Source organism: Fopius arisanus, unplaced genomic scaffold (genome assembly GCF_000806365.1).
Source record: "Fopius arisanus strain USDA-PBARC FA_bdor unplaced genomic scaffold, ASM80636v1 scaffold00012, whole genome shotgun sequence".
NCBI classification, from domain to species: domain Eukaryota; kingdom Metazoa; phylum Arthropoda; class Insecta; order Hymenoptera; family Braconidae; genus Fopius; species Fopius arisanus.
The window spans coordinates 982,570-994,981 of record NW_011887751.1 but is presented as its reverse complement, the minus strand read 5'-3'; the positions used below and the strand labels follow the sequence as shown (position 1 = coordinate 994,981).

Genomic DNA, 12,412 nt, shown 5'->3' with positions numbered 1-12,412 from the left:
TTGAAGTTTGAAGTTTTGTGGGGGAGGGGGACATCAGCTGACTGTTCCCAAGGCCAGGGGTGGGGGTAATTCTATTTCAAAATGTCGAAGAAACCCACGTGGTTGTTGTTTTAGTGTCAAGTGTTGAGGAAAAAGCGAAAGAATAAATAATTGGAGGTTTTGGATATTCGACTTCCGGTGGACGGAGGGAAGAATTTCCTCCCCCCAGGTGTTTTTTTCGAGTGTTCACTGGGAGAATTGACGGAAATTTTTCGAGAGTCGAGACTTTTCGTGGTATAACCTAAAAATTGGACTAGATTGGAATAGAGGGTAGAAGAAATGAATAAGAGAAAATTAGAAGATGATTCAAAGGAAGACAAGAGGACAGTTCTCTCCAGATTAAAATCGGACACTGGGGAGGAGCTTCCAGGGGGTCTTCTCGATCTTCCCCTGGATGTCAGTGTTGATAAGCTCCAGCTGATCTGCAATGCACTCCTGGGACAGGAAGATCCTGTCCCTCTGGCATTCTTCATTGATGATGTGGAAGTTACTGGAACTCTCGGTGAAAACCTGGGAAAAAATTTCTCCATCAGTGAAAACGTCGTGGACATCATCTACCAGCCACAAGCTGTATTCAAGGTCAGGGCTGTCACCAGGTGTACAGGATCAATCGAGGGTAATTTATCTAGTGATCAAAAAATTGTGACATTTGATGAATTCTTTTAATTCCGTTCACAATCGATTTTTCTCAGGAACAAGCGATCCCACAGGAAAAAGTCATAAGAACTTTTTTATTCTAAATTTCCTGATCTACAAAAAAGTTCCACGGCATTTTTTTCTGGGTGTCATTGTTCTCGAAATAATAATTAATTAAGAAAATGTGTTTTTTTGATTTTTCAGGTCACAAAGAGGCAGTTATTTCCGTGGCATTTTCTCCTGATGGAAAGCACCTGGCGAGTGGTTCTGGTGACACAACAGTCCGTTTCTGGGATATAAACACCCAGACACCACATTTCACGTGTACAGGACACAAACACTGGGTTCTCTGCATCTCCTGGGCACCTTGTGGCACAAAACTCGTGTCAGCTTGTAAAAATGGGTCTATAATCCAGTGGGATCCCCTGACAGGCTCTCAGATAGGGAAGACCATGACTGGACACAAGATGTGGGTGACCTCCATCAGTTGGGAGCCCTACCACAGGAATAAAGAGTGCAGATACCTCGTGAGTGCTTCCAAAGACTCTGATCTTAGAATTTGGGACACCAAATTGTCCCAGACGACGAGGGTCCTGGCAGGACACACCAAGAGTGTCACTTGTGTTCGATGGGGTGGAAGAGGACTCATTTACTCAGGATCGCAGGACAGGAGCATCAGAGTATGGAGGGCAGAAGACGTAAGAAATCATTTCTTCATTAGCTATCATCAACTCAGATGCAGTCCCTTTTTTGAACGTATCACGAAAACGAATGATTCCACAGAAAATTTTATTCCACCTTTTTTGAAGTTCAGGATATTCTCTACAGAAAAGCTCCTTTGGTCTTCTCCCTAAGACCTCTCACCCCCAAGATAATCTCTCTTGAAACCACGAAAAAAATTTTTTTCTTCCGGAATTTCCAGGGAATTCTCTGCAGAATTCTAGAGGGTCACGCACACTGGGTGAATACCCTGGCCCTGAACGTGGATTACGTCCTGAGGACTGGTCCCTTTGACCTGATAACCTCAGGTAGTTCCGAGGACCTGGCCCTGAAGAGGTATGAGGCAGTAGGAGAAGAACGTCTGGTCTCAGGGTCTGATGACTTTACGCTCTTCCTCTGGGCCCCAGAGAAGGAGAAAAAATCCCTGGCGAGGATGACAGGCCACCAACAGCTTATCAATGACGTCAAGTTCTCTCCGGATGGCAGGATAATCGCCTCTGCTTCTTTTGACAAATCCATCAAGCTCTGGGAGGCATCCAATGGACGATTTATTACTTCCCTGAGAGGACACGTTCAGGCGGTGTACTCCATCGCTTGGAGTGCAGATTCTAGACTCCTTGTCTCCGGTTCTTCGGATTCGACTCTCAAAGTCTGGAGTATGAAAACGAAAAAACTTGCTGAGGACCTCCCTGGACATGCCGACGAGGTCTACGCGGTTGACTGGTCCCCAGATGGACTCAGGGTCGCCTCTGGGGGAAAGGACAAAGTCCTCAGATTATGGCAGAATTAATTATATCGAAATAAATTTTTTAAAATTATTTCGTCCGATCTTTTTTCTCGAATATCTCAACACCTGAAAGAGACAGAACATTTTTATAAGGAACTTTTTTGTACAGCAGGAAAAGAGCTACAAAAATGTTTCCCACAAAAATTCTCTATCTCCGACAGATTACGAGATATTCCCCAAGAATCACTTCTTCTTGCGACAACCTTGAAATTAAGATTTGAATTTTGACTTCTATTTTTTGAAAATATCTCCAAATCTAATAGAAATGGAAAAAAAATCGATGAGAGCTTTTTTGCAGGTCTTTTTCTGCTCTACAAAAAGTTTCCAATAAAAATTCCAGTGGCATGCCTCTTTTCAAGAATATTATTGAAAAACCATTTCTTCCTTGAAGAAGACGTAAACAAGCAAGGGGTGGGAGTTTTCCCCTGTAGTGGGGGGTAAAAGGGCGGAAGTGGGTAATAGAGAGGCTGTCGCTTCAGTTGCAAATGGCAGACCTGCAACGTATACGATAGTGTAGAAATCCTCAATTATTCCCATTCGATTTGATCATAAATTTCGTGACATAACGGAATTCGAGGGAACAATCGAGACAATCGAGAGGATTTGGGAATTAATCGACTTGTCAACGACTATTAATTGTTGTTGGGGGCTCGACAGTAGGGGGTAGTTATCTCGGGAGTTTATTCGGATTTTAATTGTTCGACAATGGCGAAACTCATCGATATTTGGCGTACGGACCAACCGGTCAATCTCAAGAAACGACAGATGCCTTTGATTGTTGATCATCAGCTGACGGTGAGTGTTTAATTGTTGTATCCAGGGGAATTTACGGATTTTTTCGTCGAGGGATTCATGTCGGTTATGCTCTAACGGTATTCCGAGGGGGACATAACCTCAACTGTGGAAAATCAGGGATTTTTGGGAGGAGAATATTGTTTTCAACGATTTTCACGGGATTCCTGGGACTTGGGGAGGAAATCAGCAAATTTTTGTGGGACGCGTTTTTTTGATCTTGAAATTCTCTGCAAAAAAGCCCTTTGCAGTATTTTTATATCTTCATTGGCCTTTGAGATATTTCGCGAAAGATCGATGACAAATTTGTGAAATGAGAAAAGATCTCTATTCGATTTTTTTTATTTGGGTATGCATATTGGGAAATCTGGGGGAGGTACAGAAATTTTTGTGGAGAACTTTTTCTAACCCTTGAAATTCTCTACAAAAAAGTCCTTTATACTATTTTGACATCTCCATTGAGATTCGAGATATTACACGAAGACCAGATGACAATTTGTTCGAGTTTCAAAACAGCTATATTTTTTGTAACTCATTGATTAAAATAAAAAAATCTAAGATATTTAGAGAAAATTCGATGAAGAAATTTTTGTAGCCCTTGAAATTCTCTACAGAAAAGTCCTCTAGACAATTGTTACATTACACATGAGTTCCGAGTTATAATAGAAAAAACAAAACCTTTTATTCTGACATCCAGATGATCATGGACTTGAGCAGTCTAGGGTACATTTGCGAGAGTCCCCTAGTCCGAGGTAAACACCTGGACGAATTCACCCGAAAGTTGAACATCCTAACAGAAGAGGAAGTGAAGGGCTCCTTCGAGGTCTCCCATAAGGACATGCTGGATATCCTGAGACAGGCTGTGCCATGCGTTGGCTGCAGAAGAAGTGTGGAAAGACTTTTTTACGACGTGATGACCTCAGGTCATCAAGCCCTCGATCCACTGATAGTCACTAAGGACGGAATGATAACCCTGAGTAATGAAGTACTCGAGTCACCCCGATTATTATGCACTATGCTCCAAGGTCACAGGTAAATATCCCCAAAGAACCAAAAAAATCCAATTTTTTTCCATTTCCAAAACGAAAAAAACTGAATCTTCTAGTTCTCGTTTAAACGCTCTCCTGGAGAAACAGCCCCGTAGTAAAAAATCACGCCGCTGTGTGCTCCACTCCCTGGAGGTGCAACGTACCCGTCCACCCTCTGGTGCCTGGAGGGAGGTGTGGGACGTGATGAAATCGCCGTGCCGCCAGGAGTTGACAGTAGTAGAGAAAGAAACCCTAGAAACAACCCTCGACACATACCTGAAGAAACACCGTTTCTGCTCGGAGTGTCGGACAAAAGTCCTTTTGGCCTCGTCCCTTCTCTCGAAAGATCCAGATACTATCCGTGAGAAGGGCTACGTTCCGGCTCTTTACGCAGGAATAAAACGTTGCGTACCAGAGAATCATGTTCACCTGCCCACAAATTCAGACTACATCACTTCCCTGATTGGTAGGGCTCAACCAGAGGTGATGGGGCGTGAACGTCATGCTAAAACCCTAGAGATTGCCCAGGAGGAGGTGCTCACGTGCTTGGGGATTTGCGTGGCTGAAAAACTCCACAGGATTCACAGGAGACTGAGAGAAGAGGAGACTGTCTGCAAAGTCTTCGCTGCTGTTGCCATCGATGCGTTATCTAGGAATTTTCAGATGGCAGTCGAGGTCAAGCAGGGAATCACGCAGCTAGAGATACTCTACGAGGAGCTGACAAGGGAGGAGATCGTCAAAGAAAAGAAGAAGGAGAAGCTGAGGCTGAAGCGGAGAAAGAAGAAGGAGAAGAAGGGAGAGTCTCTTGAAAAAGAAGAGGTAAGAGGAAATTGCGTGTGTATTCTACTGCAAAAGGTTCAGTCAGAACGACTGATATTTTCATTATAAAAATGTTTTCTCTTAGGACGACGTGGGGAAGGAGGACAGCCTCCCAGAGCCCGATTGTAGTTGTCCAGAAACTCCTAGCCAAAAGGTGAGTGAAAACCCACAATCGAGGAGACCATTTAATTTCAAAATTAACAATGATAATTTCCAGAAATCCCAGCCAACCCCTGAGATCCAACCCCGTACCTGTGCGCCACCGAAGAAGTCTCCGAAGAAGCCAAAGGCCTCGAAATCAAAGAAAATACCAGAGCCTTGTGCCAAAAACCACAAAAAGCCTGAGGACCACATAGAAGACGACAATTGCACGTGCCCCAAAGACCTGGAGTCCACGGAGGAATTATTAAAATGGATAAAGCTATCGAAATTGAGTGAGGGTAGCAGAGCGTCTTCGGAGCCCTCTCAGTCCTCCCAGGATTGTGGTTACTCGTCAGAGCATAATGCAAGTAGTGTCTCGATGCCGAGTACCCCAGAGGGCTCAGAGGTCGCCTGTTCTGAGGGCTGTTGTGGGCACGAGGGCGACTGTCAAGATAATCTAGGAAACGACAAATTGAATCATTCCATTTCACCTCTTTTACTCATTAGGGAACAAAAGTTCACTCCAACGTTAACACAAATGCTGCAAGACTCATTATCCGATGACGAGGGTAATGAGAGTCTCATTCCACTCGAGGAAATTCAAGAATTCCATTCACGTGTTTGTCAAGTTCATGAGAAGCGTTTGGAGTTGAGGAAAAATCTACGTAAACGCTTCGCTATATTATGTAGCCATTATAAATCCAGCAATGGCATTCCGAAATGATTATTTTTTCCTATCGAATGGCGAAAAAAAATAAATCTTTTTTACATTTAGTTTTTACCGCTTGGGGATTCATTAGAGACGAAGTTGTATATTTTGGATAATTGTTGGAAACTTTTTTTTTTCATTTTCATCGAAGGAATTATCGAAATTTCTTTTCGAATGCATTGTAATTGAAGATGCGAGCGCTCGAATAAAATTTTCTTGAGAAAAAAAAATGAATTACCTGATGTTATTTCCCCATGTGAAGATGATGAATCCTGGTGGTAGGAAATACTGCCGCTGTACTACCGAAGATTTAAACAAATATATTTATTCACAAAAATTAATCAACAAATTGGGCAATGCACAAGGAGGCGTTAGTCCCACCAAAGCCAAATGCATTTTTCAAGGCAACTCTCTTGGAGTTTTCCTTCCACTTTTTTCTCTCATTGGGCACAAAGTTCAGGTGCCCCTCGAAATCCAGATTACAGAGGTTGAGGGTGGGAGGAAAGACCTGTTCTTTGATAGCTAGAAGGGTGAAGAGAGCCTCAAGGTTACCAGCAGCCCCCAGGAGGTGGCCATGTGCCCCTTTTGTGCTGGAAACCGTAACATTCTTGCTATGATCTCCAAAAACCGCCTCAATAGCCTTCAATTCGATGGCATCCCCTCGAGGAGTTGACGTGGCATGAGCATTCACGTAGGTGATCTCAAGGGGATCGATCCCCGCGTTCTTAATGGCTCTGTCCATCGCCAGGATCGCTCCGACTCCGTCCTCCGAGGGTGCCGTCAGGTGTGAGGCGTCCCCTGATATACCGTAGCCCAGGATTTCCCCGTAAATTTGAGCTCCTCGCTTTTGTGCGTGGTTTAACTCCTCCAGGACGAGAATAGCTGCTCCCTCTCCCATCACAAAACCATCTCGATCCCTGTCGAAGGGGCGAGACGACTCCTGGGGGGTGTCATTGTGATTTGTGGAGAGGGCGCGCAGACGACAGAACCCCGCCATCGCTAGGGGGCTGATACACGCCTCTGCACCACCGCAAACCATCACCGAGGAGTCACCTCCTTTGATGAAGCGATAAGCATCACCTGGACACCAATTATTTCCATAGAAAAACTAAAGAAAAATTGATTAATACAAAAATTCAGAAAAATCCTCATGATCAAGTCACAGGGATTTTTCTCCACCAAGAAAAATATACATCTCGAAGAAATTTTCCTGAAAAATTACCGATGGCATGCGCTCCAGTGGCACAGGCCGTGGAGACGGCGTGGTTGGGACCTCTGAACCCATACTTGATGCTGATCTGGCCAGCTGCCATGTTGGGAAGAATTTTGGGTATGAAGTAGGGGCTGACTTTGCTGTAGCCCTTTTTGAGGGCCTCGTACGTCGTACAGACGTCCATCAGGTCGATCATACCGATACCAACAGCCACTCCAGTGTCTCTTTTATCGAGCTCCTTTTCGGGTAACCAATTAGCATCGTTCAGGGCCTCTTCAGCAGCCACCAGGGCGTACGCTGTGGCTGGACACATGGTTCGAAGCTCACTCGTGGTGAATTTCGAGGTCAAGTCCAGGTCTGAGGTGCCTGAACCCTTTGGTACCAGTGCAGCTACGATTTAATTTATAAAGAAATGAAAGTCTCTTATTATTATTATTATCATTGTTATTATTATTATTATTATACCAATATCCATATAATAAATGTTGCATGAATTGCAATTAACAAATGAATAAAAAATATCGATTAATACGTTAATAAACATATTTTAATTGTTAATTTTTAAGTTTTTTTTTGTAAAAAAAAATTAATGATTTTTTATGATTAAACATTTTTTATTAAAATTAAAGAAATAGAAGACATATTTTTATGAAACTCACCAACCCGACATGGCAATTTTTCATATTCCGGTTCCTTCAGCTTCTGAATTCCACATTTTCCACTGATCAGGGAATTCCAGGCATTTCTTACTCCAACCCCCAGAGGGGAAACGACCCCTAGACCAGTGACAACAACCCGACCACTGCATTTGTTCATTTATTTTCAAATTATCAAAGGAGTTCCTCCAACGATTTCAAGGTTAGAGTTGTTTGTTGACAGTTTTCATTGCTGCCAGTGTTGAATTATCATTCAGCAGTGATTGACGATGGGAGACGAAGAGGGACCCAAGGAGTACCGCTGGGAGACCGGTTACGAGAAAACTTGGTGAATATTTTTGATTTTAATCAATTGATGCCAGAAAATTAATGGATACAGCGAATTGCCAGATTATGAAGGATTTGTTTTTGAGTTTTTGGGGTTATGTTGAAGGGAAGCGATTAAGGAAGACGATCATGGGGGTCTGGAGGCATCAGTGGCTGATATCATCCACAAGGCGAAGAGAAAACGACAGCTGGATAAAAGTGGAGGCACCAGGTTGGGAATGATGAGGCATTTATTCATTATTCTCGATGCTTCCGAGGCCATGGGAACACAGGATCTCAAACCTACCAGACTCCTGTGTTCTATAAAGGTTTGTAAACATTTCAATGAATTAATTAATTGCAAATTAATTATCTCGAAGTTATTGAAGGTTTTTCTGTTTTCCCCGTCACCACTAGCTCTTCTCTCTCACATTTATAAACGATAAATGATCTTTAATTTGATAAATTCATAATTGAATTGTATATAATTATTAATAATACAATAATAATAATGTGTAATATGTTGATAATTGAAAAAGAAAAAGAGTTAACGCTTGAATTGTTTACAGCTCCTGGGAGATTTCGTTGAAGAATTTTTCTATCAGAATCCGATCAGTCAATTGGGGGTCATTGTGACGAGGAATAAAAGGGCTGAGAAGCTCAGTGAATTGTCTGGGAACTCCAAGAAGCATATAAAGGTGAGTGGAGTCGCAGAAATTTATGGAATAAAAGAATTGGAGTTTCTGTTTTGTTTTTTTAGGAAATTCAGGGTCTCAGTCAGTCCACTTCAATCACTGGGGAGCCATCGCTTCAGAATTCCCTGGAGTTGGCCCTGAAGTCCTTGAAAAACCTTCCTTGCCATGCCAGCAGAGAAATCCTCGTCATCATGGGGTCTTTGACGACCTGTGACCCTGGGGATATCACTGAGACCATTCAGGTATTTTTTATATTATTATTATTATTTATTTTCGAATATTTTCAATTCTGTTTCCCTCCACCAGCTAAAAAAATTCAGAAATATATCAAATCTAGGGAATAAATTAGAAATCAAATGCAATGGGATGTGATTAATTCGGAGAATTCATTAGTTGGTGAAATTTAATTGTTTTTAAGAATTAAGAAAAATTTTCCGATTAAAATTTTGATTTCAGTCTTTGAAAACCGAAGGAGTGAGGTGCAGTGTTATTGGTCTAGCAGCAGAGCTTCATGTCTGCAAGAGAATGGCAACCAGCACTGGGGGTGAGCATGGAGTTGTCCTCGACGACAAGCACTTCCTGGAGCAACTGAAAGCCCATGTGGATCCTCCACCAGCTGCAACGAGACTCGAGGCAGCTCTCGTTAAAATGGGATTTCCACATCATGCCCTACACAGCACACCCACTGACACAGCCATGAGTGTCTGCATGTGGTAAATACCCTATTTCTAAAAAAATATCTCAAAAACTTTATTCGAATATATTCCTTCCAAATATCCTATTTCTGATGCAATATATTTCTCTATTATCGATTTATCTCGAGAACAATCGATTTAAATCGAGAATGTTACATCATTTTTTTTAGCTGATTAGAATTGAATTATAAAATTGAATAAGAGCACCATCTCTTTTATTTAGTATTCGATTCTTACCTCGCTTTTTCCGCCATTTGGTGGTCGCCATTTCAAGAAACAAAATGGCGAGAAAATGGAGTAACTCTTCAATTTTCCTGTGATCCTGTGAAAAATTCTAGAAAATTAGAGCTGGTGTTGTCAAAGCTTGAATGAAATAACAGTTTCTGCTGCCATTTTGGTATTCGTCCTTTCAAGCATCAAAATGGCGTAAAGAATCGGGCAACCCTTCCTTCTACCTTTGATTCTCGCTCAAAGATCGATTCGTCTCACGATTATAATAAATCTAATAATAATGGAAAGACCAATAAGAAAAATCCTATATTCTATAATAAAAGAAAATCATCGATAGGGACTAAAAAATGGTCTTATCTTGAATGTTTATTGTTATGGTACCGAATTGTTGATGTTTATTAAATGAAAAGAGGTATTGAATTCGATTTTTGATGCAGTCACGCAGAAAACACAGACGAATCAGGAAAATTGACGTCTGCTGGGTACCTGTGCCCTCAATGTTTATCAAAACACTGCGAATTGCCAGTGGAATGTAAATCGTGTGGTCTGACTCTCGTCTCTGCACCACATCTGGCTAGGTCTTATCATTATCTCTTCCCCGTTGAGACTTTCAAGGAAATACCAACGCAGGAAACCTCAAACCACTGCTACGGCTGCCAGAGGAGTATTTCAGAAGCTGATAAGAAGGTACGACTCTCGGTAAATGTTTAGGAATGCTAATTTTGCATTGAGAATATTTTTCGTTTATTTGTTCTAGGTTTACACGTGCGATAAATGCACTCAGACGTTCTGCCTTGATTGCGAAATTTTCATTCACGAGTCGTTGCATACGTGTCCTGGCTGTGCCACCAATCCAGAATCATTTAAAAAATCTGTTAGCAGTAATAGTTAAGTTCATTAATATATTTTGTATTTTATAGGAAATAAATCATTTTTTAAAACATTTTATTTGGATCTATGGTAATTGTTTTTTTTTGCTAGCGAGAAGATGGATAAATTGAAAAATTGAATATAATCAATTCATTATATTCCGAATTATTGCAAATTTTTGTTGTTCGCTTTAATTATTTATAATATTCATTTTCCAATGAAATTATGAAATATGAATAGAAAAGTTTATTAATATCTAGATTTTTTGTGAGTGGTTTTTCTTAAGGAAAAATGAATAAATTAATTAATTAACCAAGAAAAAATATTATATACTGACAACTGACAATTTAAAGATTTTTAATAATTGTAAAACTGACTTTTTTGCTTTGAGTCTTGGAAAAAAAAAGTTCTCTCATTTGCAAAAACAAATATTTGGAAATAGTATCGAGTGAATGGCATTTTCTCTACTCATTTCTTATTTGAGGATGACGTAAGTCGTAATAATGACTTTTTACCAGGAATTCCATCAAAAAATGTGCGAATTTCCTCGATGACGTGGGTAGTGAACAGGTGGATAGATTCAGTAAACCTGGTAAATGATGTTGAATGGGTGGGAGGTGGGTAATTGTCCCTGTGACATTGGTGATGCATGAGAGCGGGTGTTACGTACATTTTTAGTCGACACCGAGAGACTGTAACGAACGGCCAACAATTTTTCCTGGAGTCAGTGTCACTCGTTAAATAAAATCTCTCATTAAATAAAAAAATAAAATCCATGATCAAAGTAAGATTGAGCGAACGACATTAATTGGTGAGTAGAAAACTCCAAATAAGTCCTTCAACTCTGCAATTGGAAAGGACTCTAGCAATTCTTGTTAAACAAATAAAATTTATTGAGCGAGATAAACTGGAAATTCATCTATTCATCGATCCATCAAATCAATTCATCAGAGCGACTTCATTATCTTGTCAAGGATATCATCAAAGATTGTTTTAATAAATAAAACATCTCTGACGATAAAATTGCAATGAAGATCCATTCATTAAATTATGGCAATATTGTTTAATTATTGATAAATAAATGATGGATTACCTTCGAATATTTGCACAACCCGACAGAAAATAAACTATCGGTCTTTTTTTTATCAACTACATGAATAAATAATCCACACAAAGTAGCAGCTGTGAAAGTAAATAAAACCGATTAAATCGGTCTCGACACTAAAGCACAAACCCGATAAGAGATTTTTAATCTTCATTTAATACCCATTTTTCTGTCTGGACTAATAAAAAATAGCGCAAATAATTTTCTCTTGTTTCGGTCGTATTTCAGGTAAATAATGCGATAAAATTCCCTCACATGAACTTTAATTTTGTTTTCGTCGATAAAAATCGGCATATGAATTTTATCCGATGGTCAACAATATTTTTCAATCGTAATCGTCAGTTGATGGCTGTTCCCTGTTTTTCAATGATAAAAAAAAATAGACCTTATCAAGGAGTTAATAATCCCTGCCCGGCGACTTATTTCTCCAGTATTTATCGAGCATTCAACTTTTACCGAAGTTCATATCTAATTACTAGTTTATTTACTCACAATATATGGATTGAAATTTCCCCAGTGCCTCTGGTGTTTATTTTTCTACTACACGTCACAGGTGATCACTCATTTCAGCGATAATTATTCACCTATTCCAATTTATGGAGATTTTCTGCGCTCACTCGAATGAAAAAAATAAATTCTTCTCGTGCAATCACATATAACGGTCTCAATACCCGCAATTATACATTTTTTTTCTATTGTACCCTGAGGCAATCGGAAAATTGACCTATAAAAATGGAGAATTTTTTTTTCCCCCATTTTTTTTTATTTATTTATATACATTTTTAATCGAGAGGTATTCAAGGGATTGATTTACATTAGAGGCTGGTGGCCTTGTTCTGTAATGAACAACTAAAAAGCGACTAAAACGTATCTAAAACTCTAATTCCGTTATGTCTCAGTGATCACCTGAGAGGAAATAATTCACTCTCAAATTATTAAATTATCTCTAATTTTCCACTTTAAACATAAA

The 12,412-nt window shown here is 40.1% G+C and overlaps 5 protein-coding genes across 6 annotated transcripts in view; 4 read left to right on the top strand and 1 right to left on the bottom strand.

Annotated features, from left to right (window-relative positions):
- The first annotated feature begins 57 nt into the window (after positions 1 to 57).
- Positions 58 to 2,213, top strand: Nle (notchless). Its single transcript, XM_011298977.1, has 3 exons — positions 58 to 655; positions 880 to 1,373; positions 1,598 to 2,213. Exons 1-3 carry the CDS (start codon positions 319 to 321, stop codon positions 2,183 to 2,185), a joined length of 1,419 nt encoding a protein of 472 aa, XP_011297279.1. The 5' UTR covers positions 58 to 318; the 3' UTR covers positions 2,186 to 2,213.
- Positions 2,214 to 2,659: 446 nt separating this feature from the next.
- LOC105263024 (gametogenetin-binding protein 2-like) lies at positions 2,660 to 5,904 on the top strand. Its single transcript, XM_011298976.1, has 5 exons — positions 2,660 to 2,977; positions 3,672 to 4,006; positions 4,080 to 4,821; positions 4,907 to 4,975; positions 5,039 to 5,904. The coding sequence occupies exons 1-5, from the start codon at positions 2,888 to 2,890 to the stop codon at positions 5,684 to 5,686; spliced, it is 1,884 nt and encodes a 627-aa protein (XP_011297278.1). The 5' UTR covers positions 2,660 to 2,887; the 3' UTR covers positions 5,687 to 5,904.
- Positions 5,905 to 5,980: 76 nt separating this feature from the next.
- LOC105263020 (3-oxoacyl-[acyl-carrier-protein] synthase, mitochondrial) lies at positions 5,981 to 7,793 on the bottom strand. Its single transcript, XM_011298971.1, has 3 exons — positions 7,544 to 7,793; positions 6,894 to 7,274; positions 5,981 to 6,751 (listed from the first exon to the last, which is right to left on the bottom strand). The coding sequence occupies exons 1-3, from the start codon at positions 7,698 to 7,700 to the stop codon at positions 6,009 to 6,011; spliced, it is 1,281 nt and encodes a 426-aa protein (XP_011297273.1). The 5' UTR covers positions 7,701 to 7,793; the 3' UTR covers positions 5,981 to 6,008.
- Ssl1 (general transcription factor IIH subunit 2 Ssl1) lies at positions 7,724 to 10,405 on the top strand. The gene is made up of 7 exons (XM_011298972.1): positions 7,724 to 7,868; positions 7,974 to 8,175; positions 8,416 to 8,544; positions 8,607 to 8,783; positions 8,998 to 9,254; positions 9,905 to 10,154; positions 10,225 to 10,405. Exons 1-7 carry the CDS (start codon positions 7,810 to 7,812, stop codon positions 10,357 to 10,359), a joined length of 1,209 nt encoding a protein of 402 aa, XP_011297274.1. The 5' UTR covers positions 7,724 to 7,809; the 3' UTR covers positions 10,360 to 10,405.
- A 655-nt stretch (positions 10,406 to 11,060) lies between these two features.
- slif (slimfast) overlaps positions 11,061 to 12,412 on the top strand; it is a 6,518-nt gene continuing 5,166 nt past the window's right edge. Inside the window, exon 1 of one of the 2 annotated variants that reach the window (XM_011298973.1) lies at positions 11,061 to 11,148. The gene's annotated coding sequence lies outside the window, so the exon portion shown is untranslated. Of the gene's footprint in view, positions 11,149 to 11,842; positions 11,996 to 12,412 lie in introns of those variants that run through there. The other variant, XM_011298974.1, reaches the window with a different exon arrangement.